Raw genomic sequence first — 25,036 nt, forward strand, 5'->3', positions numbered from 1 at the left:
GGCATACCCGTGCAAGTGCCGGGGCCCAGAGCTGCTGGGGGGCCCACATAAGGCTGTACATAAGGAATTCATAGGGGGTGAGGGTTTTTTTTTATATAAAATAACCATAAGGGGGCTGTTTGCTATGATAAACTAGGGAATATTTTAGAGAACATGAGACTGTTTTTAGTTTCTGCAAAGGGGCCCACTGAGGCTCTGTCGCCCAGGGGCCTACTGAAACCTGGAGCAGACCCTGCCAAGCAGGTAAACTCATTAGATTCCACCTAATACCCCCACCGTTACAGAGCTGCGGAATAGATTGAACAATTATATAAGACTGGAATGGGTGGTGTAAAAAAACCAGGGGTGCTCAGAAAGTTTGAAGCTGTTTGGGGATACAGCACCCATACACACACAGCACTACACCTGTCCATGGGGCAGGGCTGCAATACTCAAAACAACCTGGCGTCATAAGTGGCACTGTTCTTAGGAAGAAAATAAACTTGTTCTTATCCGGTACAATGGGGGAGATTTATCAGAAGTATCTGAGGTAAAACTGTTGGGGTTGTCCATGACAGCCAATCAGAGCTCAGCTTTGATTTCCCCTCAGCTGTTTATAAAATTAAAACTGAGCTCTGATTGGTTGCGATGGGCAACTACAACAATTTTACCTCAGACACTTCTGATAAATCCCCAACAAATATATCCATCATCTCCCCTATTATGACTGTCGTTCTAGAAAACTAGAACCCTTCCCTTTATTAAAGGTTTTTCCAGCAATCATTTCATATAGCTCTATTTCCAGTGTTTATTAGGAAGTTTCCCACACGTTACCCATGTCTCCCAGTACAGGCAGTCCCCTACGTAAGAACACCCGACTTACAGACGACCCCTAGTTACAAACGGACCTCTGGATGTTGGTAATTTCCTGTACTTTAGTCGTAGGCTACAATAATCAGCTATAACAGTTATCACAGGTGTCTGTAATGAAGATTTATTATTAATCCTGGTTCTTATGACAACCCAACATTTTTAAAATCCAATTGTCACAGAGACCAAAAAAGATTTGTCTGGGGTTACAATTATAAAATATACAGTTCTGACTTACATACAAATTCAACTTAAGAACAAACCTCCAGAACCTATCTTGTATGTAACCTGGGGACTGCCTGTACATAAGCAGAGGAGTCTCTTCAGTCTCTGGCGGCTGTGGTCGGCGCAGGGCGCTTGGAGGTTGTTGTAGATTTAATGGCGATGATGTAACGATGCAGTATTTCTCTCTTCCCTCTCAGGCATCACCATTTATGCTGTTGGAGTCGGAAAGGCCATTGACGAAGAGTTACAAGAAATTGCTTCATCGCCACAAGAGAAACACGTTATTCATGCCGATGACTTCAGCTCCATGGGATACATCACTGAAAAATTAAAATCCAGCATCTGCGACGGTATTGTGGGAAATGAAATGATGGATGTTTTGTGTTAAATCATCAAAAAAAATCAATTCCCTTCAAATTTATCAACTTTACCCAGTTATTCTGATTGCCTCATGTTGGATTTAAAGTAAATCTACCATCTACAATCTATCATCAGTAGATCCAGACAGCACGACTGTGGTCCTTCCTTCTTAACTCCACCTTTAAAATTATACTAATGAGCTAAAAGGGCTCTGGGGGTGTTACCAGAGCCCCTCCGTGCTTCAGCTTCGCCGGCTGTAACACTGTATTAGATTAATTTAGGCAGAGGGAGGGAGATGTGCTGTGGGAGCAGTGATGTAGGGAAGACAGTGTAACCTATGAAGATACAGGGGCTCTGGTAACACCCACTCAAAGCCCTTCAAACCTATTAGCATAATTTAAAAAGTTGATTTTTGAAGGAAGGAGGCAACGGATAACAAATATAAGATTACCACAGTGGTTTATGGCTTATCATAACAGATTTTGGTGGTAGATTTCCTTTAATCTTATTGAGAACGTGTAAAGTTATACTAAGTCTTAAACAATTTTTTGGCTTAGTTCATGCCAGAAGAATGGGACTAAATTTTCAGACTTTTGTCTCACAATGTGTCCCATCTTAGGACACTCTCAATTATCTGTAATGCCAAGTCCGCTTTTTCATAAAAGTCCTAAAAAGTATTTTAGAAGAACAATGTTTTTGGACTGTAGGGTTTATAGGTTTATTTATTCACATGGCACTGGACTTCTGCCACATTTTTTTAGTAAATCTCCCCTTTGTGGTATGAAATTTAAAAGAGGTAATTTTTTATTTTAATTGCATTAGATATTGGAAATAATAAAAAATATGTCTCCTCTTAGGTTGGAGCAATTGGAAAGCAACTACTGACCTCTACAACCAGGGTAAGAACTGAAAAATGGTTTATTGTGTTATTACCACAGACTATAATTTAAATGTCATTTATCACCAATTTTAAATTGTACAGGGAGGGGGAGGAGATAAGCTGTGACATCATCTATTGTCAGTAGTGATGTAATGATGGGTCAGTGTTATCTATATAGAGGTCATTGTACAGGGAGGTGGAGGACATAAGCTGTGACATCATCTATTGTCAGTAGTGATGTAATGATGGGTCAGTGTTATCTATATAGAGGTCATTGTACAGGAAGGGGGAGGAGATAAGCTGTGACATCATCTATTGTCAGTAGTGATGTAATGATGGGTCAGTGTTATCTATATAGAGGTCATTGTACAGGGAGGGGGAGGAGATAAGCTGTGACATCATCTATTGTCAGTAGTGATGTAATGATGGGTCAGTGTTATCTATATAGAGGTCATTGTACAGGGAGGGGGAGGAGATAAGCTGTGACATCATCTATTGTCAGTAGTGATGTAATTATGGGTCATCACAAGGATGGTTCCCACATGACTTACCAGCCTCAGTATTGTTCTTATTATATAATATTATACTTCATTTGTTGATTAAAATTATATTTTTAGAATTTTCCTCCGAACTCAAAGGAGAGAACAGTGAAATCACAGTATCTTGTTCAATGTCTGCCATCAAGTTCACAACTCAAGCAGAAGGTGAGATTTATGTAAAATACTAGAGACAGCACTAAAACCTTAAACTACCACTACCCAAAAACAATGAAAATTAGCATATATAAAACTAGGGAAATTGGTCTGAAAAAACAAAGCTCAGGAAGTGGAGCTTGAAGGAAATCTACCACCAGGATGAAGGATTGTAAACCAAGCACACTGACATACTGGTTTGTGCCCCCTCTGACAGGACCCACCTTTCTTTAAGCCTCTTATTCTCTTGTTTTTAAGAAAAACGGCTTTAAAAAGTATGCAAATGAGTCTGAGGGGCTCCAGGCTCACACGACCGTACTAATGCCCCCTCAATATATTACAACACTTATGTCAACAAACAGGAGGCATCACACAGTCATACAGCAAGACCATATATATGCCCCTCCCACATGCCACATATCTGAGCTTAGTGTATAAGAAACGGGAGAAGCCAAAACATCACCACCACCTGAATGTAGTTTTTTTGTTTTGGGACTGAGCTCAGGACTTTCATTTGTCATAGGTAGAGATGAGCGAACATACTCGTCCGAGCTTGATGCTCGTTCGAGCATTAGCGTACTCGAAACTGCTCGTTGCTCGGACGAATACTTCGCCCGCTCGAGAAAATGGCATCTCCCGCCGTTTTGCTTTTTGGCGGCCAGAAACAGAGCCAATCACAAGCCAGGAGACTCTGCACTCCACCCAGCATGACGTGGTACCCTTACACGTCGATAGCAGTGGTTGGCTGGCCAGATCAGGTGACCCTGGGATAGACTAGCCGCTGCCCGCGCTGCTCGGATCATTCTCTGTCTGGATGCCGCTAGGGAGAGAGCTGCTGCTGGTCAGGGACAGCATTAGGGTGTTCTATTAGCTTACTGTTAGGAGTAATTCTACAACAACCCAACAGCCCTTCTTAGGGCTACAATAACGTTATACTTTTTTTTTTTTGTTTGCTTGTGGCTGGGCTTGCTGGCACTAGTAGTGCAGCTAGTACCATATTGTGAGGAATTTGCAGGGGGACTTGCTACCGTTGTGTTTAGCTCTTAGTGACACACATATCCACCTCAAACACCAAAGTGGGAAAATTTATTAGGGGTTTGATTTCAATTAGGCACAGTCTGGCAGTTTCTTTTTATTTCACGTTTATTTTTTCATAACTCAGCGTCATCTCATCAGTGTGCTTTCATACTTGGCTAGAAAATAGCCAAAGGAGAATCCAAACGGCTTACTTACGCCTACAATAGCGTTATATATATTTTATTTCTGGTTGATCTGCTGGTGGCTGTCCTTGCTGCAGTGCATATACTAGCCAATTGTGAGGAATTTGGAGTGAGACTTGCGACCGCTGTGTTTAGCGCTTAGTGACGCACATATCCATCGCAAAGACCGAAGTGGGATAATTTATTTGGGGTTGGATTTCAATTAGGCACAGTCTGCCATTTCCTTTTTATTTTACGTTTATTTTTTCATAACTCAGCGTCATCTCATCTGGCATAGCAGTGTGCTTTCATACTTGGCTAGAAAATAGCCATAGGAGAATCCAAACGGCTTACTTAGGCCTACAATAGCGTTATATATTTTATTTCTGGTTGATCTGCTGGTGGCTGTACTTGCTGCAGTGCATCTACTACCATATTGTGAGGAATTTGCAGTGAGACATGGGACCGTTGTGTTTAGCGCTTAGTGACGCACATATCCATCGCAAAGACCGAAGTGGGACAATTTATTAGGGGTTTGATTGAAATTAGGCACAGTCTGCCATTTACTTTTTATTTTACGTTTATTTTTTCATAACTCAGCGTCATCTCATCTGGCATAGCAGTGTGCTTTCATACTTGGCTAGAAAATAGCCATAGCAATAGGATAGCATCGTTTGGTTTTAAAAACTAAAAAACACAAAAAAAAAAACACAAAAAAAGTAAAAAAAAAAATTTAAGTTATAACTTTCATTTTCAAAATGTTTAACCCGAGGGCTAGGGGTAGAGGACGAGGGCGGGGACGTGGGCGTCCAACTACTGCAGGGGTCAGAGGCCATGGTCCTGGGCGGGGTGAGACACCACCTGCTGATGAGGGAGCAGGGGAACGCCGCAGAGCTACACTCCCTAGGTTCATGTCTGAAGTTACTGGGACTCGTGGTAGAGCACTGTTGAGGCCAGAACAGTGCGAACAGGTGATGTCGTGGATTGCCGACAATGCTTCGAGCAATTTGTCCACCAGTCAGTCTTCCACGCAGTCCACCCATGTCACCGAAATCGGCACTCCTCCAGCTCCTGCACCTCAGCCTCCTCCCCCCCAGTCTGCCCCCTCCCAGGAAAATTTGGCATTTGAACCGGCATACTCTGAGGAACTGTTTTCTGGACCCTTTCCACAGTCACAAACCACTTGTCCGGTTGCTGCTGAGCAATTTTCCGGTGCCCAGGTTTTCCACCAGTCGCAGTCTGTGGGTGATGATGACCTTCTTGACGTAGTGGAAGAAGTGTGTAAAGAGGTGTCCGACGATGAGGAGACACGGTTGTCAGACAGTGGTGAAGTTGTTGTCAGGGCAGGAAGTCCGAGGGGGGAGCAGACTGAGGGATCGGAGGATAATGAGGTGACAGACCCAAGCTGGGTTGAGAGGCCGGGTGAACACAGTGCTTCTGAGACGGAGGAGAGTCCTCGACCAGAACAGGTTGGAAGAGGCAGTGGTGGGGCCAGACGGAGAGGCAGGGCCAGAGCTGGTGCATCAGCGCCAAATGTGTCACGTAGTGAAGCTCCCGTGGCGAGGTCTCCCGCGGCGAGGGCTAGATTTTCAGAAGTCTGGAGGTTCTTTAAGGAAACACCGGATGACCGACGGACTGTGGTGTGCAACCTTTGCCAAACCAGGATCAGCAGGGGTTCCACCACTACTAGCTTAACTACCACCAGTATGCGCAGGCATATGAATGCTAAACACCCCACTCAGTGGCACCAAGCCCGTTCACCTCCGGCCGTGCACACCACTGCTCCTTCCCCTGTGTCAGCTGATAGTCAGCCCCCTGCCCAGGACCCTGGCACAAAAACCCCATCGTCGCCTCCACGATCCTCCACAGCATCCACCAGCGTTCAGCTCTCCATACCCCAGACGCTGGAGCGGAAAAGAAAATATAGTGCAACCCACCCGCACGCCCAAGCCCTTAATGTCCACATCTCCAGATTGCTTAGCCTGGAGATGCTGCCCTATAGGCTAGTAGAGACCGAGGCCTTTCGCAACCTCATGGCGGCGGCCGCCCCTCGGTATTCGGTCCCCAGCCGCCACTACTTTTCCCGGTGTGCCGTCCCAGCCCTGCACCAGCACGTGTCAGACAACATCATCCGTGCCCTGACCAATGCCGTTTCTGACAAGGTCCACCTGACCACGGACACGTGGACGAGTGCTGCCGGGCAGGGCCACTATATATCGCTGACGGCACATTGGGTTAACTTGGTGGAGGCTGGGACCGAGTCTGACCCTGGGGCTGGTCATATACTGCCGACGCCGAGGATTGCGGGGCCTACCTCGGTCCAGGTCTCAAAGGCCTACTATGCCTCCTCCTCCTCCCACCCCTCCTCCACCTCCTCCTCCGAACTACCATCCGTGGGCATGGCGCCATCAGTCGCTAGCTCTAGGCACAGCAGCAGTGCCGTCGCTAAGCGACAGCAGGCGGTGCTCAAACTGCTGAGCCTAGGCGATAAAAGGCACACCGCCCAAGAACTATTACAGGGCATCACGGCGCAGACTGATCTGTGGCTGGCACCGCTGAACCTGAAGCCAGGCATGGTTGTGTGTGACAACGGCCGTAACCTGGTGGCGGCTCTGCAACTCGGCAGACTGACACATGTGCCATGCCTGGCCCATGTGTTAAATCTGATAGTTCAGCGTTTCCTCAAGACATACCCCAATCTGTCAGATTTGCTCACGAAGGTGCGCCGCATCTGTGCGCATTTCAGGAAGTCCAGCACAGATGCTGCCACTCTCAGGGCAGCGCAGCACCGCCTCCAACTGCCCGCTCACCGACTGTTGTGCGACGTGCCCACCAGGTGGAATTCAACATTAACCATGTTATCCAGAGTTTACCAGCAGCGCAGAGCGATTGTAGACTGCCAGATGTCAACTTCCACCAGAACTGGTAGTCAGGTCAGTCAGCTTCCTCAAGTCTACAATGAGGAGTGGACGTGGATGTCTGATATCTGTCAGGTGCTGAGTAACTTTGAGGAGTCAACACAGATGGTCAGTGGCGATGCCGCCATCATAAGCCTCACCATCCCGCTGCTTGGCCTGTTGAAAAACTCTCTGATCAGCATGAAGTCGGAAGCTTTGCGCTCGTCACAAGAGACGGGGGAAGAAGATTCCCTTGTTGATAGCCAAAGCACCCTCAGGTCTGTTTCTCAGCGCATATCGGAGGAGGTGGAGGAGGATGAGGAGGAAGAGGAGGAGAATGTTGGCGAGACACAAGAGGGGACCATTGTTCAGTCCTTCACTGTTCAGCTTGTATGGGCAGAAGAAGAGGAGTTGGAGGAGTTGGAGGAGGAGGAAATGGACAGTCAGGCCAGTGAGGGGAGTGAATTCTTGCGCGTTGGGACTCTGGCGCATATGGCAGATTTCATGCTAGGCTGCCTATCCCGTGACCCTCGCGTTCAAAGAATTTATTCCAGCACCGATTACTGGGTATTCACTCTCCTGGACCCACGGTACAAGCAAAATCTTTCCACTCTCATCCCTGGAGAGGAAAGGAGTGTGAGAATGCATGAATACCAGCAGGCCCTGGTGCACAAGATGAAACAGTATTTCCCTTCTGACAGCGCTAGCGGCAGAGTGCGTAGTTCTGCGGGACAAGTAGCGAGTGAGAGTAGGCGAGCAGGCAGCTTGTCCAGCACTGGCAAGGGTACGCTTTACAAGGCTTTTGCCAGCTTTATGTCACCCCAGCAAGACACTGTCACCTGTCCCCAGTCTCGGCAGAGTAGGGCTGATCTTTAGAGAAAGATGGTGAGGGAGTACGTAGCTGACCATACCATCGTCCTAAATGATCACACAGCTCCCTACAACTACTGGGTTTCAAAGCTGGACATGTGGCACGAACTGGCGCTGTACGCCTTGGAGGTTCTTGCCTGCCCTGCCGCTAGCGTCTTGTCCGAGCGGGTTTTCAGTGCAGCTGGTGGCATCATCACCGATAAGCGTACACGCCTGTCGACTGACAGCGCTGACAGGCTGACGCTTATTAAGATGAATAAAGCCTGGATTTCTCATAATTTCCAATCTCCACCAGGTGAAGGAAGCTCAACCTGAATAATTTATGCACTCCTCCTCCTCCTCATTTTCCTCCTTCTCCTCCTCTTTGTACACTAAAGCAGAGGAAACTGGCTATTTTTTGACAGGGCCCACTGGCTCTAGCTATAGTACTTTATGCATTTAATTTTTCTGGAGGGCCACCTACCCGGTCCTCTGTTTTAAACAATTTTTGGGAGTGCCACATACAGGCACTCAATCTATTCAATTTTTCTGGAGGGCCACCTACCTGCTCCTCTGGTTTGAAAACTTTTTTGGACTGCCACATACAGGCACTCAATCTATTCAATTTTTCTGGAGGGCCACCTACCTGCTCCTCTGGTTTGAAAACTTTTTTGGACTGCTACATACAGGCACTATCCAAATTAAATTGTCTCCATAGCAGCCTCCACACGTTGTCTCCATTGCTACCTCCAAAAGTCGTCCATATAGCTGCCTCCATACATCGTCCCCTTATCAAACGAGGTGTGTCAGGCACAAATTTGGGTTGTTTTCATGGATTCCACATCAAAGTTGTTAACTTTGTCGCCACCCTGCTGTGTTATCCACAAAATATACTGGCAAACTTTTACCATTTAGGGATATTATTTCAGTGCTTCTTGCGCATCTGTTTACATTCCCCTCATCCGCCATATCCTAAACTTATAAGAACGCTACTACACTTAACTTGGTGCAGGCTGGGACCGAGTCTGACCCTGGGGCTGGTCATATACTGCCGACGCCGAGGATTGCGGGGCCTACCTCGGTCCAGGTCTCAAAGGCCTACTATACCTCCTCCTCCTCCCACCCCTCCTCCACCTCCTCCTCCTCCGAATTACCATCCGTGGCCATGGCGCCATCAGTCGGTAGCTCTAGGCACAGCAGCAATGCCGTCGCTAAGCGACAGCAGGCGGTGCTCAAACTGCTGAGCCTAGGCGATAAAAGGCACACCGCCCAAGAACTATTACAGGGCATTCCACATCAAACTTGTTAACTTTGTCGCCACCCTGCTGTGTAATCCACAAAATATACTGGAAAACTTTTATCATTTACCGATATTATTTCAGCGCTTCTTGCGCATCTGTTTACATTCCCCTCACCCGCCATATCCCAAACTTATAAGAACGCTACTACACTTGATCTTATACAAAAGGTTCTTAGAAGTGCTGTTTGGGGAGTAGCCTAGAGACAGGGGCTTGGATTGGCGAAAGCTCGCCTGGCAGCGGAGCGCCAGCTCCATGCCAAGATCCAACTAACATAGTTTTAACTGCAGCACCTTTAATCTACTACTAGTTCACTGCCTCCATACATGGTCCCCTTATCAAACGAGCTGTGTCAGGCAGAATTTTGGGTTGTTTTCATGGCTTCCATGTTAACTTTGTCGCCACCCTGCTGTGTAATCCACAAAATATACTGGCAAACTTTTATCATGTACCGATATTATTTGAGCGCTTCTTGCTCACCTCCTTTGTTTCCTCTCTGCCACCCATTGGTTTGAAGCCTGAGTCCATTTAGGGTATGTCGCCATGACACTCTCTAGCCTGCTGCCGCTGCCTCTGCATGCCGTCCCCTATAGTGTCAGGGTCAATTATTGGATGTTTTAGATGCTATCTAGCCTCATTCGGTCACTCGGTCATGGCCATGCTGTTGCCCATACTTTTGGCATAATGGTGCGATTAAGCAGCCTCAGAGGCATCCATGCATGCTGCCCCTGCTGTTTCCTGTCCATTTCCGTGGTGTTTCCATCCTTTTCTGAGATTCCCAGGTGTTTGGCCAAGCTTCCCTGTGCAGATCCTTGGTCCCCTTGAAAAATGCTTGAGTCTCCCATTGACTTCAATGGGGCTCGTTATTCGAGACGAGCACTCGAGCATCGGGAAAAGTTCGTCTCAAATAACGAGTACCCGAGCATTTTAGTGCTCGCTCATCTCTAGTCATAGGCCTTTATTAAAAGTCCAGCAAGTGTGTACATTTAATTTAATTATCATAATCCTTTATTTATATAGCGCACACAGATTACACAGCGCTTGCCAAATCAGTCCCTGTCCCCACGGGGCTCACAATCTAATCAACCTACCACCATTATGCTTTTGGAGTGTGGGAGGAAACCGGAGGACCCAGAGGAAACTCACGCAAACATGGAGAGAACATACAAACTATTTGCAGATGTAGCACAGTGCTACAAAGATTTTGTATGTTCTCTCCATGTTTGCATGGGTTTCCTCCAGGTACTCCGGTTTCCTCCCACACTCCAAAAGCATCTGGGTGGGAATCGAACTCAGGACCCCAGCGCTGCAAGGCAGAAGTGCTACTCACTCAGCCACCGTGCCGCCTTTGTCATGTTTCTTATGTGTGTGTCTTTTCCTGAAGAGATAGTTACCAGTTGACCACAAATGGCAGCGGGGGCACATTTCTCAAGGGAAAAGCCTCCCTTTGCCATCCCTAATCCAACTCCTTGCAATCCTATGCCTACACATGGATGGGCTCGAGGCAGTGATGTAGACAGGATCCAAGACATGGGGTAGCAGTCCCTCATAGTACTCTCACTAAATATGCTGACACAGCTTTAAACATCAGGCCCCACAAAAGTTTTTTGTTTTGTTTTTTTTTCCATGTCCCCAGATAACCCCTTTCATGTATATTGCAGAAAAAGCGGAGGAGCAGTGCCAGTGTAAGAATATCATGGAGTATCAGTCCAACGCAAATGAAGAAGTGAGAAGACTTACTCAGCAGCATATCCTTTACCCTAATCATCAATATAACTTAACTATTGAAGTGAGTGACCCTGCCTCTGCCTGAGTGAAAAATACGCATTTGGGCCGTTTTCTTGTGGGCTTGGATTTTACGGTTTTCACTGTGCGGCAAAAATGACATGTCTCCTTTATGCTTTGGGTCGGTGCGATCGCGGAGATACCAAATTTGTATAGATTTTATAATTTTTTCATACATTTACAAAAATTAAAACCTCCTGTACACATTTTTTATTTTTTTTTTATTTTGCCATCTTTTTCATACTTCGGTGTAAGGAGCTTTGGGTGGTGTCATTTTTTGCAACTTTTGATGACTTTTTCATTGCTACCATTTTTAGGACTGTACGACCTTTTGATCACTTTTTATAGAATTTTTTATATTTTTCAAAATGGCAAAAAAAAAAGTGCCATTTTCGACTATGGGCGCTGTTTTCCATTACGGGGTTAAACACAGCTATATTGAGCAGGTGACGGCTTGTACTCTGTAATGTAGTATTATATTTGTATAGATCACCTATGATTTGTAAAGCGCTACGGAATATGATGAGACTATGATACCGTATTTTCCGGGCCATTAGGCGCACCGGAATATAAGGCGCAACAGTCCGATGCGCCTTATATATGTAATAATTCCATATAAGGCGCATCGGACTATAAGGCGCAGGGTCGGGGGCGAAGCGGATACCCGACGGGACGCGACGCCGAGAAGAGACGCGGAACGTGGGGAAGGTGAGGGGGAGGTGGAGAATGGCAGCGGACCCTACTTACATCGGTCCCCGCTACCGGAGACAGCAGATCTCCAGTGGGAACTGCAGACCACGCGGCAGAAGTTGTTCGTGCCGCGTGGTCTAAAGTTCCCGCTGGAGATCTGCCGTCTCCGGTAGCGGGGACCGATGTAAGTAGGGTCCGCTGCCCTCATATAGGGTGCACCGGACTATAAGGCGCACTTTGGATTTCCAAGGAAATCCAAGGCTTTTAAATGCGCCTTATAGTCCGGAAAATACGGTAACTAAAGACTATTACCTGCAGAAAATCATTTGAATGGGCCTACAGGTCAGGTAGGTTTAGGATATAGCAGAGGTCCCCGAGGAGTGGGCTACCACCAAAAAACAGCAAATACAGAACGGTTTGAAAATAATCACTCGTCTTTCCCCATTTGCAAACATGATGATGTCATCACATGGGGTCAAAGCTATGGCACAGGAGAGGACTGCTGCAGGGGAATGGGGGAAAGTGAGTATTAGAATTGTTTTTACTTTACCAAAGGAAAGTAGAGGGGGATTTGCAATAAAAGAGAATTATAGAGGGGGGCACAAGAAAAGGGGGCCAACAGAAAGGGCTGGATTATAAGTCAGGTAGAGAAGAATTGGGCATCACATGGAGGCGGCTACAGAAGAAGTGGACGATATACTGTACACTATCAGGGGGCCATTATGGAGTAAGGGCAGGGGGCTTCAGATCACATTCCAGAAGTTTCTATTATACAAGACATGACCACAACCAAATGCACTTTCCTTGACTTGAACCCACTGGAACAGATCACCCGACGGATGGAAGAACTAGAGAACAGAGTGGGACAGAGATAGCAGAGCAGATGTGGACAGTACATGGAGGAGAAGACCTAATCACAGGAACAAGCTATCCCAAGTGATCGGACATCAGCAAAATGTATAAAGTGCAAAGTCGTGTTATTTATAATGTAGAATCGCATGTTTGAGTACAGAGTATAAAGACGGAGTATTTGTGTCAGTTATATGAGGACTCCATCAAAGGGGTCTCTAATGCTAAAGATATAGATAACCTATCCCAGATTGGTGGGTGTCCAACAGTCAGGACTCCCACAGATCAGCTGTTAGCAAAGGATGGAGAAGGGATCAGGAAGCAGACAGCACCAGATAGTGGCCAGACGTGGTTACTGCAGATCATTCTATATACAGGCAGACCCCTGGTTACATACAAGATTGGTTTTGGAGGTTTGTTCTTAAGTTGAATTTGTATGCAAAGCAGGAACTATATATTTTATATTAGTAACCCCAGCCAAAGTGTTTTGTTTTTTTTGTCTCTGTGATAATAGTATTTTAAAAATGTTGGGTTGTCATAAGAACCAGAATTAACAAAGCTTAATTACAGACACCTGTGATAACTGTTATAGCCGTTTATAGTAGCCCAAGGGTTAAGTACAGTAAATTACCAAAGGTCCGTTTGTAACTAGGGGTTGTCTGTTAGGTGGGTGTTAAGTAGGGAACCACCTGTACTTGAATGGGAGATAAGCTGCAGTGACTTGGTTCTGCCACTACCCAGAGAACAGCGCTGTGCGAATCCTATTCCATTTCATCAACTGACAACAGCTGATCTATGTGGGTGTTGATGTGGGACCCCACCATTCTGTTATCCAAGACCAATAGTTTAAGCCCAGAAAAGCACTTTCAATGTAAATGTTATATTGTGAACAAAACCAAAACACATAAGACAATGTGTTGGACCTGGTCTAGTTTTGTAAATCACCTTGTGTTATTCTATATAAATAATAAATGAAGTATTTGTAATAACAAGTCTTTCATTGTCTCATTATAGGCGTCTGATATCAGGTATAATAAGTCCAGCAGATATCCAGGCTTTCAAGAATATAACTCCAGAAAAAAAAAAAATGTCCCTTTGTTCTACATGTGCCCTATCTGGGTGTTGCCGTGTATAGACCTTACAGAATAGAGTCAAATAATCCTTGGGCTACAATCACACAATGTATGCCCGCCAAACAGTAGCACTCCCGCCCTCTCCATAGTGATATATATGGCGCCCGGAGCCGTATTCTGGCAAAAGATAAGAAATGTACTGTCTTTCAGCTACAAAACGCTACCGCACCGTACCATTCCCATAGGGTGCCGTGCGCCCTTTGCTGTGCATGGGGGGGGATATTTTATATACACTGTATATAAGTATCATACATTCGTGTGAATATAGCCTGTGGTCTATAGATAGTGGACTCTATGTACCCTGTAGGGTTAGTAATGTGCCGCAGGCAAGAATACATTTTCTGAAAGAGGTTTGCTCAAAGTTGGATTGTTATCGCCTACTTTCAGAAAAGTGTAGGGGGAGAGGGGGGTGATTAAATGATAAAAAAATTCCTAAATTTGTTTAAAAAAAAAAAAAAGTCATTTTCTGGCGACACATTCCCTTTAAAAGCTGTATACAGTTCATGATATAGTCAGGTACATGAAGTCTTGAAGATTTCCATGCTGCATAGCCTAAATGACACAACACAACAGTAGAAAGGATAGAAAGGAGATGTCACTGCTCAGTTTTGCAGCTTTTCCTGTGTTTTTGGTGCAAAGGCCGCTATAAAACTCAACAGCAAGTGTTACACTGAGACCACAGTTGAGTTTTGATCCAGAGAGTCATGGCCTGTGCACTGGCCGGATTTCATGGATAAAACATTGTTAAAGGCTGGTCTCCTGACATCAGTGATATATGATGCAAGGAGTCCCTGCTCTGTGGTCTGAGTCAGGTTTTTCATAGTCCCTGTGGACCACTGTTTGTCGGCCGTCGGACATCAGTGTGCGAGACGCAATGGCAGTAAAGCTGCCCAAGCTGTAAACGGTATAGGACCTCTCTTTTGCAGCTCAGGTAGTCAGATCATGCTAAGAGCTGTGGAAATCACAAACATGGGCATGAACCCATAGTAGTACATAGGGGCTTGTGCTGTCAGCTGAAAAACAGCCAAAACACAAATACATTTCATGTTTATGTGTAGGGGCCTCACAGACAGGCTAAAGATACACAACATGGCCAAGACATAGGGTAGGGGGGGGCTGGAAGGTATATCCTTTACCTCCATGGGAAAACAAGGCTGCACTCTACTTGATTACCATCTTAACTGCAACACTAAGAACATAGTAGAACAATCAGTCTGATAATTATATAGTCCCATCCTCTTACTACCCATAGTGTATAATAGAGAACTATACACACAGGGAGAGCCGACAGTTCTGTCCTTTTCCAGTCTAGTCTCCAATCACAACACCAGGGAAAGGATCCCAACCCACAAACTGATCCATTACAGATAGAGTTCCTCAGAATCTGGTAAGTGCAGTATTCCAAATCTAAGCAGAATAGCCAAGAAACACAGTAGACTTTTCCTGGGAAACCAGTCATTTATTAACAGTTTGGTGTAGAAATCTACTTCTCGCTGGGCTGCTGCTCTGGCATGCTTCTAATGATATCAGAGTCACCTGCAAGACAGATACAATGGGTTAAAACAGACTCCATATAACCAATACTGTGCCACATACAAGAAGCTCATCATCCTGTGAACCAAAACTGCACATGGCCCGCAACCTTTGACCTGTGCTGTGCGTGGGCACTGGATAAGAGTATAACACTATAACACTAGAAGTCTACTCCACTAAGGAACATTAGACTGCATGAAGTTATGTCCACGTGAAGTGTGTAGATATGTAAATACAGCGACAGACTTCTGCCAATCACAGTCCGGTCACTACAGCAAAAGGAGAGCTAGGATCAGGGAGAAAATGGGTGATCACTGCTCTCATCAGGGCACGCTACTTAGATCTTACATACAAGCATTATACATCCCAGTCTTGGGGCTGATTTATACGCTTGTGGGTGGTGCATGAAAGCAGAAGATCAGACTGTGCATCATAACAATTTAAGATGCAAGGAGTCCCTGCTTCCCCGGAGAACAGTACTGAACTAGGGTCATGGCATCAATATGGTGGTGCCGTTTTGCAGCATAAATGTGGCCTATAATCTCCGTCATGTTCGGTCATAATGAAATAATTTCCCAAGATTCAACCCAATGCTTAAAACTTTAGTTTGAGGAGATTTGCCCAACTACATTGCTTTTAACATTTGTGTTTACAAAACACATTAATTCAGTGTGTTTACTTTGTGTTAACGCACATAGCAACTTTTCTTATAACATTTGGATTTACAAAATGCAATGTTAACTTCATGTAATTAGGCAAATCTCCTCTCAGCTGTTGTACTGCATTTCAAAACACAATGTAAATGCCAGATGTGAACACAACCCGAGACCCGATTCCAGTGTACAGGGCTGTAATGTAACGCGCCTACATCACTACTGCATATCAGCCAGTACCAATGACACAGACCCGTGTTTCTCTAGCGAATGTCTAGCCCAGAACGGATCACTGTCAGTTCCATCTGGCGAGAATAAATTCGCATACAGTAAAAATTCCATAACACCCCAGAGCAAGGAGCTCACCTGGATCAATAATAGCCAGTGTGCACACTCTGTAGTATTTGCCGCAGGCTGTACCAAGCTCAATGTTGTTGCCGCTGTAGTGGTGGACTCCAGTCTTGGCCAACATGGCATAGTATTCAATCTCTGATTTCCTGTGGAAATAAAGATGACATGTTATAATTACATTAATATATGACCAGGGAAGACTTATGTATAGAACTGAATTCACACTTAGGATTCTGATTAGACTGGAGGATTAAGGGAATCTGGTGAACTCTGCAGGGGCAGAATATTATAGCTACAGGTTCATATTACAAGTAGGCAAAATAGGCACCAAATCTGAAGGCAGCACAAGGCTAAAAATAAAAGCCAAAACAAGAGTAACTTGGTCATATTCTTGAAAACATCACAAGTGTTGGTCACCTTCACTAAACTTGAGCAGGGCAATAATAAAATCTTAAGTGTCATCCATGTTACATTTACTTCGTTAGCAATGCCACAAGGTCTAGCAGGTCCTGCCCCCGGAAGGTCAGATTCTCTGACATCCTGTTGGCTTCCAGACGGCTCATCCATTGTAACCACTCCCATAATATTAGTTAGAAAGAGATCCGTCGAAAGCCAGCAGAGATGTCACAGGAAGTCCCAAGTCCTGCTGTCATGAGGTCACATGACCCAAGGTCCCTACTGCTTCACACTAACTTCACCAAAGCTTTATACAGATGTCTACTTCCAACTGCATGCACTGCCCCTGGTGAAGTTTAGTGATAGTGGCCAACCCCTTTAATACGGGTTTCTACTATCCATCAAGTTAATAATCAAAAGAGCCACTTCAATAACTGATTTAGCATACACCCCAAAATACAGGCTTGTAATGTAACAAGTCTATATCACTACTGCCTACAGGGACAGTACAAATTATATGGACCTGTGTTACTCTAGCAAATGTCTAGCCCGGAGGAGATCACCGACAGATCAATCCGGCGAGAATAAATTTGCATTAATAGCAATGAGGAGAGTGATGGGCAGTGAACACAATCCATGGACCCAGGTTACAGCCGGGCACCAGAAATAAACCTGTTCTCTACTAGTAGAAAAGGATCAAACCACGGTAAACAATGTGAGCGCAGAATATTACCATGAGTTACTAGGCTACCCAAAAAAATAAAGGCACCACAAAAAGAGTTAATGAGTCCAATGCATTCATGAGGATATTCTTCCTCCTGCCCCTCATTAAAGTGATGAAGTGACAGGTCTCTAAGCATCTGTGACAATGACGAATTTGCTGCAGTATATACTATAGCGCACAAATAGTCACTGCTTGCCAGAAAGTATCTTACAACAGCTACGACAGCACCATATTCCTCCCTTTTCTCCAATAACCAAATGGCACAACATTGTACAGGGGTAAAGAAGGTCTAATCATGAAAACTAGAACTAATGTTCAGTCCTAACATTACAAACTTCGGTAATTTAATATACAGTTATAGAAAGAGGAGTATAGTGCATGTCCCCAATAGCACTGATCCCACATCACATCCAGAATGAAATTAAATATAGCGGCTATTTAGCCAGGTTGATGAAGTTTCGGACAATCTATCCCAGCACCACAGTTTGGTCTGCAGAACACGCGAGTCCTTGCATTATATTTCTATACAACGCAAAACACACCCGTGCAAAGTGTGTCATGGGCTCCAACCAACACATGGTTCCATTTTCATGGGTTCAATATAGGCCAACCCTGTACAAGTCTCCAAACATACCAAACAGAACCCGTTTTTACCTGCAACATTAATACCAAGCATAATACAAGGTAACTTTACTACACTGATGCCAATGGGGAATACAAGACAATAATAGGAAGCAGTAGATTTTGTTCGAAAGTAAAATTTCAGTTCACACCTATCAAAATCAGACATGATAAAAGAGGGACACTTACTCATAGATCCAGGGATTGTGGTAATCTTATCCAACGCCTCCTTCTTTCATAAGCAAATTTTAAAGTTAGGATGATGAGCCAGAAGGGCTCTGGGGAGAGAAAGGGTGTTTTCACTGCCCCCCAGTGTGCAGCTTCATAGGATATTACACTGTCACCCCATCTCAGCAGCACAGAAAGTTTCAGCAGACAGTGATTGAGTAGTACTCCTGCCAGTGAAACAGCCTGTAAGGATACAGTGTGAATAGGCTCTGGGAACCGCCCCCTGTAGAACTCCAGGTTAATTAGCATAATTATACAAGTTGATTTTAGAAGGAGGCCAGGGATAACAAATATCAGAAGATTACCACAGTCACGTTGACGGATTCTTTGAGTAAGTGCCCTGGTTTATCATGATGGATTTCCTGTAAAGTAGCCACAGATCAGTGTAAGCGATAAACTATTTACTTACATGCACAAACAGCCAGTTATTAGTCACAAGACATAAGCAGGCAAATTTCTTTGGCATAAGTTTTTATGGGCAAAAAAAACAGTGGTCCAGGTGAAAGAGTTTTCATTGTTACAGATCTGTGTAGCCTCCGCGGTGGGTATTGGTGCAGTGTGCATTGACATTTGGCATTTCAACCACGTTATGAAACAAAGGTTCCACCCTAGTCACAAAGTGAGCATGTATAGTGCAATATTAACGCAACGAGTTATCGGTAGCGAAGCCTTTTAATTACGTAAATGAAACTGCTCAAAATAAAAGATGCAAAACCTGAAGACAAAATGGGTTGGAACTGGCCCGGTGCTGATACGTGCAGTACATTACCAGAGCTGTGACTGGATGAACAGGTGAGTATAGGCGCTTTCATTTTTATCACATTACCTGGTCTTTGCCAAGTTTTAGTAAATCCGGTTATCACCATTTTCCATGAATAAAGAGGAGCGGAACCGAACTATAGGTTTAGTGCCGTCTGTTTAGCAAATGTGATTGATGTGTCCTCCAGGTGTCCACATAGCCAATCACAGGCCTGCCCGATTGACTGCCCATCAACACATCAGGGATAGGCACAGCTGCCGAAAGTTTGGGTCCTCTCATCTCTACCCACAAATAGAACAGGTTAATGACCACTCACCTCAGAGCTGGGCAGTTGTTGGCGAGTATGACAAGTTTAGCCTTGCCCTCGCGGATCCTCTTCAGGGTCTGCTTGTATCCGAGGACATACTTGCCGCTTTTCATCACAAGCTGAAGTCTTGAGTTAATAGACTCCAGGGACTTTTTCTATAAAAGATGAAATATAGCGAGTGAAAAACCATCACTAGACAAACACCACCGTAACTACGCCCTGCTCTTCATCGCGGCTTCAGGCGCAGCAGCGACAAATCAGTCACAGTCTACGAGGCTTCCTCAAAGAAATAGAACACCCCTTAACCGCTCAGACTCCCAATTTGTGTGTTACTTGAGCACTTCTGGATTCAAAAGTCCGAAACTAGAAGTTCTGAAAAGGGTCAAATATCCTGCTCCATCCAATGACATGACTCCTCAGCCACAGGAAGTCATTAACATTTTGCTGGGGACATCACTGCAAGTGTCATCCCCTGGTCCTAGGACAATCATTGCATGACTGATCCCATGACCATCAGAACTTCCAACTGGATTGAAACCATATAACAGAGCGATGAAGGAACCAGAAGCTGGAGTGGGGTAAGTGTATATGATATTTTTTCTACCCATAGACGTCACCCCCCCCCCCCATTACTGCCAATGAATATGTAAAACGCCTTTAAAAGGATGTTCCCATTTCAACAAATGTTATTGTTTTGTATTATAAAAAGTTATACAACTTTCCAATACACTTTCTTTATCAATTCCTCACGGTTTTCTAGATCTCTGCTTGCTGTCATTCTATAGAAAGCTGCTATGTTTACTTCCAGTGGACAGAAATCTGACCATGGTCACACAGGTGCACGGCTCATTATATCACAGAGTAATCAGCTGTGTGATATAACGTGCACCTGTATGACAATAAGGACAGCAAGCAGAGATCTAGAAAAACATGAGGAATTGATATAGAAGTGCATTGGAAAGTTGTATTGCTTTTTATAATACAACATTAATTTGCTGAAATGGGAACATCCCTTTAAGTATGAGCGATGCATAAAACAACTTCACTCTTCCTGCATTAATCTGTGCGGAGTGTGGGGGGCTGGGTCACTTATAACATTGCACCACAATATAGACCCCTATGTGGATGCCCCCCAAATAAAAAAAAAACGAATTTATAGTTCTCTACATTGTCCCATTTACTATACATCCAACAAAGCCCAGAGCAGTGTTCACACCTGAGGTACAGGTTAGTTACAAGAGACAAATTTGGCAGTCAGAATGACAGTGACCCCTTGTATGTCACAGGTGGGGGGGGCTTTGGTTGGTCAGATGTGTTTCTGTAAAAACAGACATGACAGGTGTGAAAAGAGACTTGCTTAGGGCACAACTTTTTATCTACGTAGAAACTGAGGCTACACATTGCGATCAGCGTATCGCCCACTGACTGCCTCTGTCCTAGGATCTACAGCTGTCACATCAGATTTCACCACTGACATCTGATGTATATGGGTAATGTATGAGATACCTATATATCTATATCTATCTATGTTTAAATGGGTTTTCATGCTGTCAACTTTTTACCAATCTGACTTTTTGGATGCGCACAGAAGAATAGGAGGGTCTTATGTATGAACACGGTCCCATAGATTTATAACCCTGAGATTCCCCCCCCTACGAGGTCAGAGGGCACCAGGGAAGTTGTGGCTGGGGAAAGATACAATCCCTTTATTGTAATGACAAAGTCAGTGATACCAGTGATTCCTCTAGAATTACGTGCATCCTCGGCATATAGTCACGTCCATCCATGTCAGGCAGGAGACTACTCCCATCTGTACATGACAGGCTGCCATCACATGCGGATAGCGGACACACATGCGGACGTGCAGTACAGCGGATAGTCATCCGTATCTGCCCCGTGTCAGCCTCCGGCCCGGGCTCAGCCGCCAGGGACACACAGCTCCGGCCCGGGCAGACGCCGCTCCACGTGAGACATGAGGCCGCACTCACCGTCTTCTTGGCGGCCACCATGATTGCTGCGCAGGGATCCCGGACCTGTACACGAGAGGAAAACACACAGTGAGGCGCCGGACACTCTGCTCTACAATCCCGGGCAGAAGACGGACTCCCCCGGGCCCCGAAATGAGAAAAAAACCCTGAATATCCGGAGCCCCACTCACCAGAGGTCTAGCTCCAAGATGGCCGGGGACCGAGAAAGGAAGGAGCTCCCACAATGCAACGCTTTTGATGAGAGGACCGCCTGGCTAGGAGTGAGAGGAGGGGCGGGGCTTGCAAGGGCGCAGGAGGTTATGGAACGCAGCGCTACAGGACGCAAGAGAGGACAAAAATTCAAAGCACGAAAACGAAATCGTTAATACTTATATGCGTATTACAAGAGGTTTAATGACTTTGTAAATCATTGAAGTTGTCTCTTCTGGCGTTTTATAGTTTATTAAATATGCATATTTTCCATGTACTTACAAAAATTACACTGACTCCACAAGTGTAACAAGTATACAATTTGCCATGACATGGTTTCCCTATAGCAACCGACCAGATGCAGGGAGAGCAGGCACCAACAGAGAAGGCAGCAGGGCTGCTACAGGGTCCAGGGAAAGTTTATTGTTTAATTACACAGAAGAGAGGGCCACCATATAAGTCTGAGATGAGGGGCCACAATATGAGGGGGTGTGAAGGGGCCACCAGATGAGAGGGAGACCACAAGATGAGTGGGGAAGCAATGTGAGGGGGCCATAATAATAGGGAGAAATAAGAGGGGGGAAGAGGGGACCACAATATTTGTAGGAATTGTGGGGGCCACAATATGAGGGGGTTTGAAGGGGCCACCATATGAGAGGGGGCCACATTATGAGGGGGGGGGGGTGAAGGGGAGACCACAAGATGAGTGGGGAAGCAATGTGATGGGGCCACAATAATAGGGAGAAATGAGAGGGGGGATGAGGGGACCACAATATTTGTAGGAATTGTGGGGGCTACAATATGAGGGGGAGCAGGAGTAATAAATAGGTGGCATTAGAAGTGATGTATTATAATGGACACTAAAATGAAGAAGGCATTATTAATGCGGGTGCTACTAGAAGGAGGGCATTAAAGGACATCTACCATCAGGATTATACATTATAAACCAAGTACACTTACGGTAGATCCTTTGTCAGGATCTTCTTTAACCCCTTAAGGACGCAGGGTTTTTCGGCTCATTTCTCGCTCTCCAACTTCAAAAATCCATAACTTTTTCATTTTTACCTGTACAGAGCTGTGTGAGGGCTTATTTTGTGCGTAACAAATTTGACTTTCCTGTAATGTTATTTATTTTAACATGCCGTGTACTGCGAAGCTGAAAAAAAATTCCAAATGTGGAAAAATTGAAAAAAAAAACGCACGTGCGTCACGTTCTTGTGGGCTCAGTTTTTACGACTTTAACTCTTCGCTCCAAATAACACGCCTACTTTATTCTTTGGTTCGGTGCGATCGCGGTGATACCAAATTTATATAGGTTTTATTGTGTTTGAATACATTTTCAAAAATTAAACGAATGTGTACAAAAAAGAAAAAAAAAATTTGCCATCTTCTGACGCTAATAACTTTTTCATACTTTGGCGCACGGAGATGTGTCAGGGGTCATTTTTTGCGAAATGAGGCGACGTTTTCATTGCTACCATTTTGAGGTCTGTGCGACATTTTGATCATTTTTTATTTCATTTTTTATGTTATGTAAAAAGGTGTAAAAGTCGCATTTCGGACATTTGAGCGCCATTTCCCGCCTCGGAGGTCACCGCCGCCCGTAACCGTTTTTATATTTTGATAGATCGGGCATTTTGGGACGCGGCGATACCTAATATGTTTGTGATTTTTACTGTTTATTATGTTTTATATCAGTTCTAGGGAAAGGGGGGTGATTTGAACTTTTAATATTTTATAAATTTTTTTAATTTTTTTAACTTTTTTTTTTATTTTTTTTTTCACTATTTTTTAGACCATCTAGGGTACATTAACCCTAGATGGTCAGATCGCTGCTACCATATACTGCAATACTTCTGTATTGCAATATATGGCATTTTTGCAGCACATTCATTACAATGAGCCACTGGCTCATTGTAACGAATCTGCAGATGCCAGATAGTCTCGGGTCAAACGAAGACCCGAGGCTACCATGGCAACCGATCGCCGCCCCCCGATGACGCGCCACCGTCTTTTAAACGCCGCCGGCGACTTTGCCGGCGGCGTTGAAAGGGTTAATAGCAATATGCAACAACCCCCACCTCTGTAAGAAGAGCCCTCTTCATACATCCCTTATACTTCTGCGCCATACAGCTACGGCGCAGAGCGTTAAGGGGCTAAGCTTTTTATGCCTTAGATTTTACAAAAAAAGGCTTCCAAATGAGGCTGAGGGGCTCCATGCTCCATAGAAGTTAATGGAGACTGGAGCCCCTCAGACTAATTTGCATAATTTTTAAAGCATATTTTCTTATAAATCGAGGGCATAAGAAGTTAAAAGAAGAGCAGATCCTAATAAAGGGGGCACACACCAGCATGTAAGTGTATTTGGTTTATAATCCATGATCCTGATTGTAGATTTCCTGTAAATGCTGGTGGGCTTCATTAGACGGGTTGGTGCAAAAGGCATGGTTTAAGGCTATGAAAATAGGATCTTAAGTCCGTCTTTACATGACATGTTTTACTGTGGTATACCACGAGGCACCAATGTGTTAACCAATGTACTCTTCCAAGTCTCCTCTGTGCCCCAAAGATGCGTAGCTGAAAGCAGCTGCAAAAAGTCATCATCAGTGCGTCCATTGCCAGAGGAAGACTCTGAGAGCTGAAGGCCCCTATGAAATGTTTTATACAGACATAAGCAGCACACACTTGTACTGTGATCCCAGATTACATATGATCAATGGTCATGGGTGCAGATGCTGGAGAATGATATTGCATGTACAGTGGTGGAAACAGGATAAATATGAGTAGTTTAGTGTCAGGTGCAGATATGAGGCTTAAAGGGGTTTTCCACTTTCAGCAAATAATTGATATTTTTTGTGTAAGGAAAAGTTATACGATTTTCCCATATACTTTCTGTATCAATTCCATGCCGTTTTCTAGATCTCTGCTTGCCATGCTTCTATAGAAAGCTTCTTCGTTTACTTCCAGTGGATAGAAATCTGTCAATGTGATGTGATGGAAGTACAGGTGCACGAGCCCTTAGGGTGAAGACACACATGGCGTTTTTAGGCCGTTTTTGGGCCGTTTTAGTTAGTTTGTTTTCACATCGTTAAAAACGCATGCGTTTTTTGAAAACGCATGCGTTTTTGACCAGTTTGAATTAAGATAATTGGTCAAACCTGTCAAAAACGCATGCGCACTAAAAAACGGCCTAAAAACGCCATGTGTGTCTTCACCCTTAGGCCGGCGCCACACGTGGCATTTTGAACCCATTTTTGGCCCGTTTTTAAGCAGTCTGTTAAAAACCGCACGTGTTAAAAAATTCATGCGTGTTTGAAAAACACATATGTTTTTTGAAAACGCATCAGTTTTTGAGTGGTTTTACCAATTATCTTTATTAAAATAGGTCAAAAATGGATCAGTTTCCAAAAAAACACATGCGTTTTTCAAAAATGCATGCGTTTTTTGACGGACTGCTTAAAAACAGGCCAAAAACGGGTTCCAAACGCCACGTGTGACCGCAGCCTACGTACCACACAACTCCTATTACTCTCTGTGATAACAACGGCTCGTGCACCTGCATGTCCATCACATCACATGG

At 44.7% G+C, this 25,036-nt stretch overlaps 2 protein-coding genes across 2 annotated transcripts in view; one reads left to right on the forward strand and one right to left on the reverse strand.

Annotated features, from left to right (window-relative positions):
- MATN2 (matrilin 2) overlaps window positions 1-13,545 on the forward strand; it is a 77,362-nt gene extending 63,817 nt beyond the window's left edge. The window contains exons 13-17 of the mRNA XM_072151474.1: window positions 1,272-1,424; window positions 2,292-2,333; window positions 2,932-3,018; window positions 10,911-10,996; window positions 12,543-13,545. Of these exons, the coding sequence (XP_072007575.1) occupies window positions 1,272-1,424; window positions 2,292-2,333; window positions 2,932-3,018; window positions 10,911-10,996; window positions 12,543-12,599 (425 nt within the window). The 3' untranslated portion in view covers window positions 12,600-13,545. The remainder of the gene's footprint in view (window positions 1-1,271; window positions 1,425-2,291; window positions 2,334-2,931; window positions 3,019-10,910; window positions 10,997-12,542) is intronic.
- A 1,599-nt stretch (window positions 13,546-15,144) lies between these two features.
- RPL30 (ribosomal protein L30) lies at window positions 15,145-21,552 on the reverse strand. The gene is made up of 5 exons (XM_072151476.1): window positions 21,438-21,552; window positions 21,268-21,312; window positions 19,289-19,434; window positions 16,259-16,389; window positions 15,145-15,242 (listed from the first exon to the last, which is right to left on the reverse strand). Exons 2-5 carry the CDS (start codon window positions 21,286-21,288, stop codon window positions 15,190-15,192), a joined length of 351 nt encoding a protein of 116 aa, XP_072007577.1. The 5' UTR covers window positions 21,289-21,312; window positions 21,438-21,552; the 3' UTR covers window positions 15,145-15,189.
- Window positions 21,553-25,036: the final 3,484 nt, after the last annotated feature.

This window comes from Engystomops pustulosus, chromosome 5 (genome assembly GCF_040894005.1).
Source record: "Engystomops pustulosus chromosome 5, aEngPut4.maternal, whole genome shotgun sequence".
NCBI classification, from domain to species: domain Eukaryota; kingdom Metazoa; phylum Chordata; class Amphibia; order Anura; family Leptodactylidae; genus Engystomops; species Engystomops pustulosus.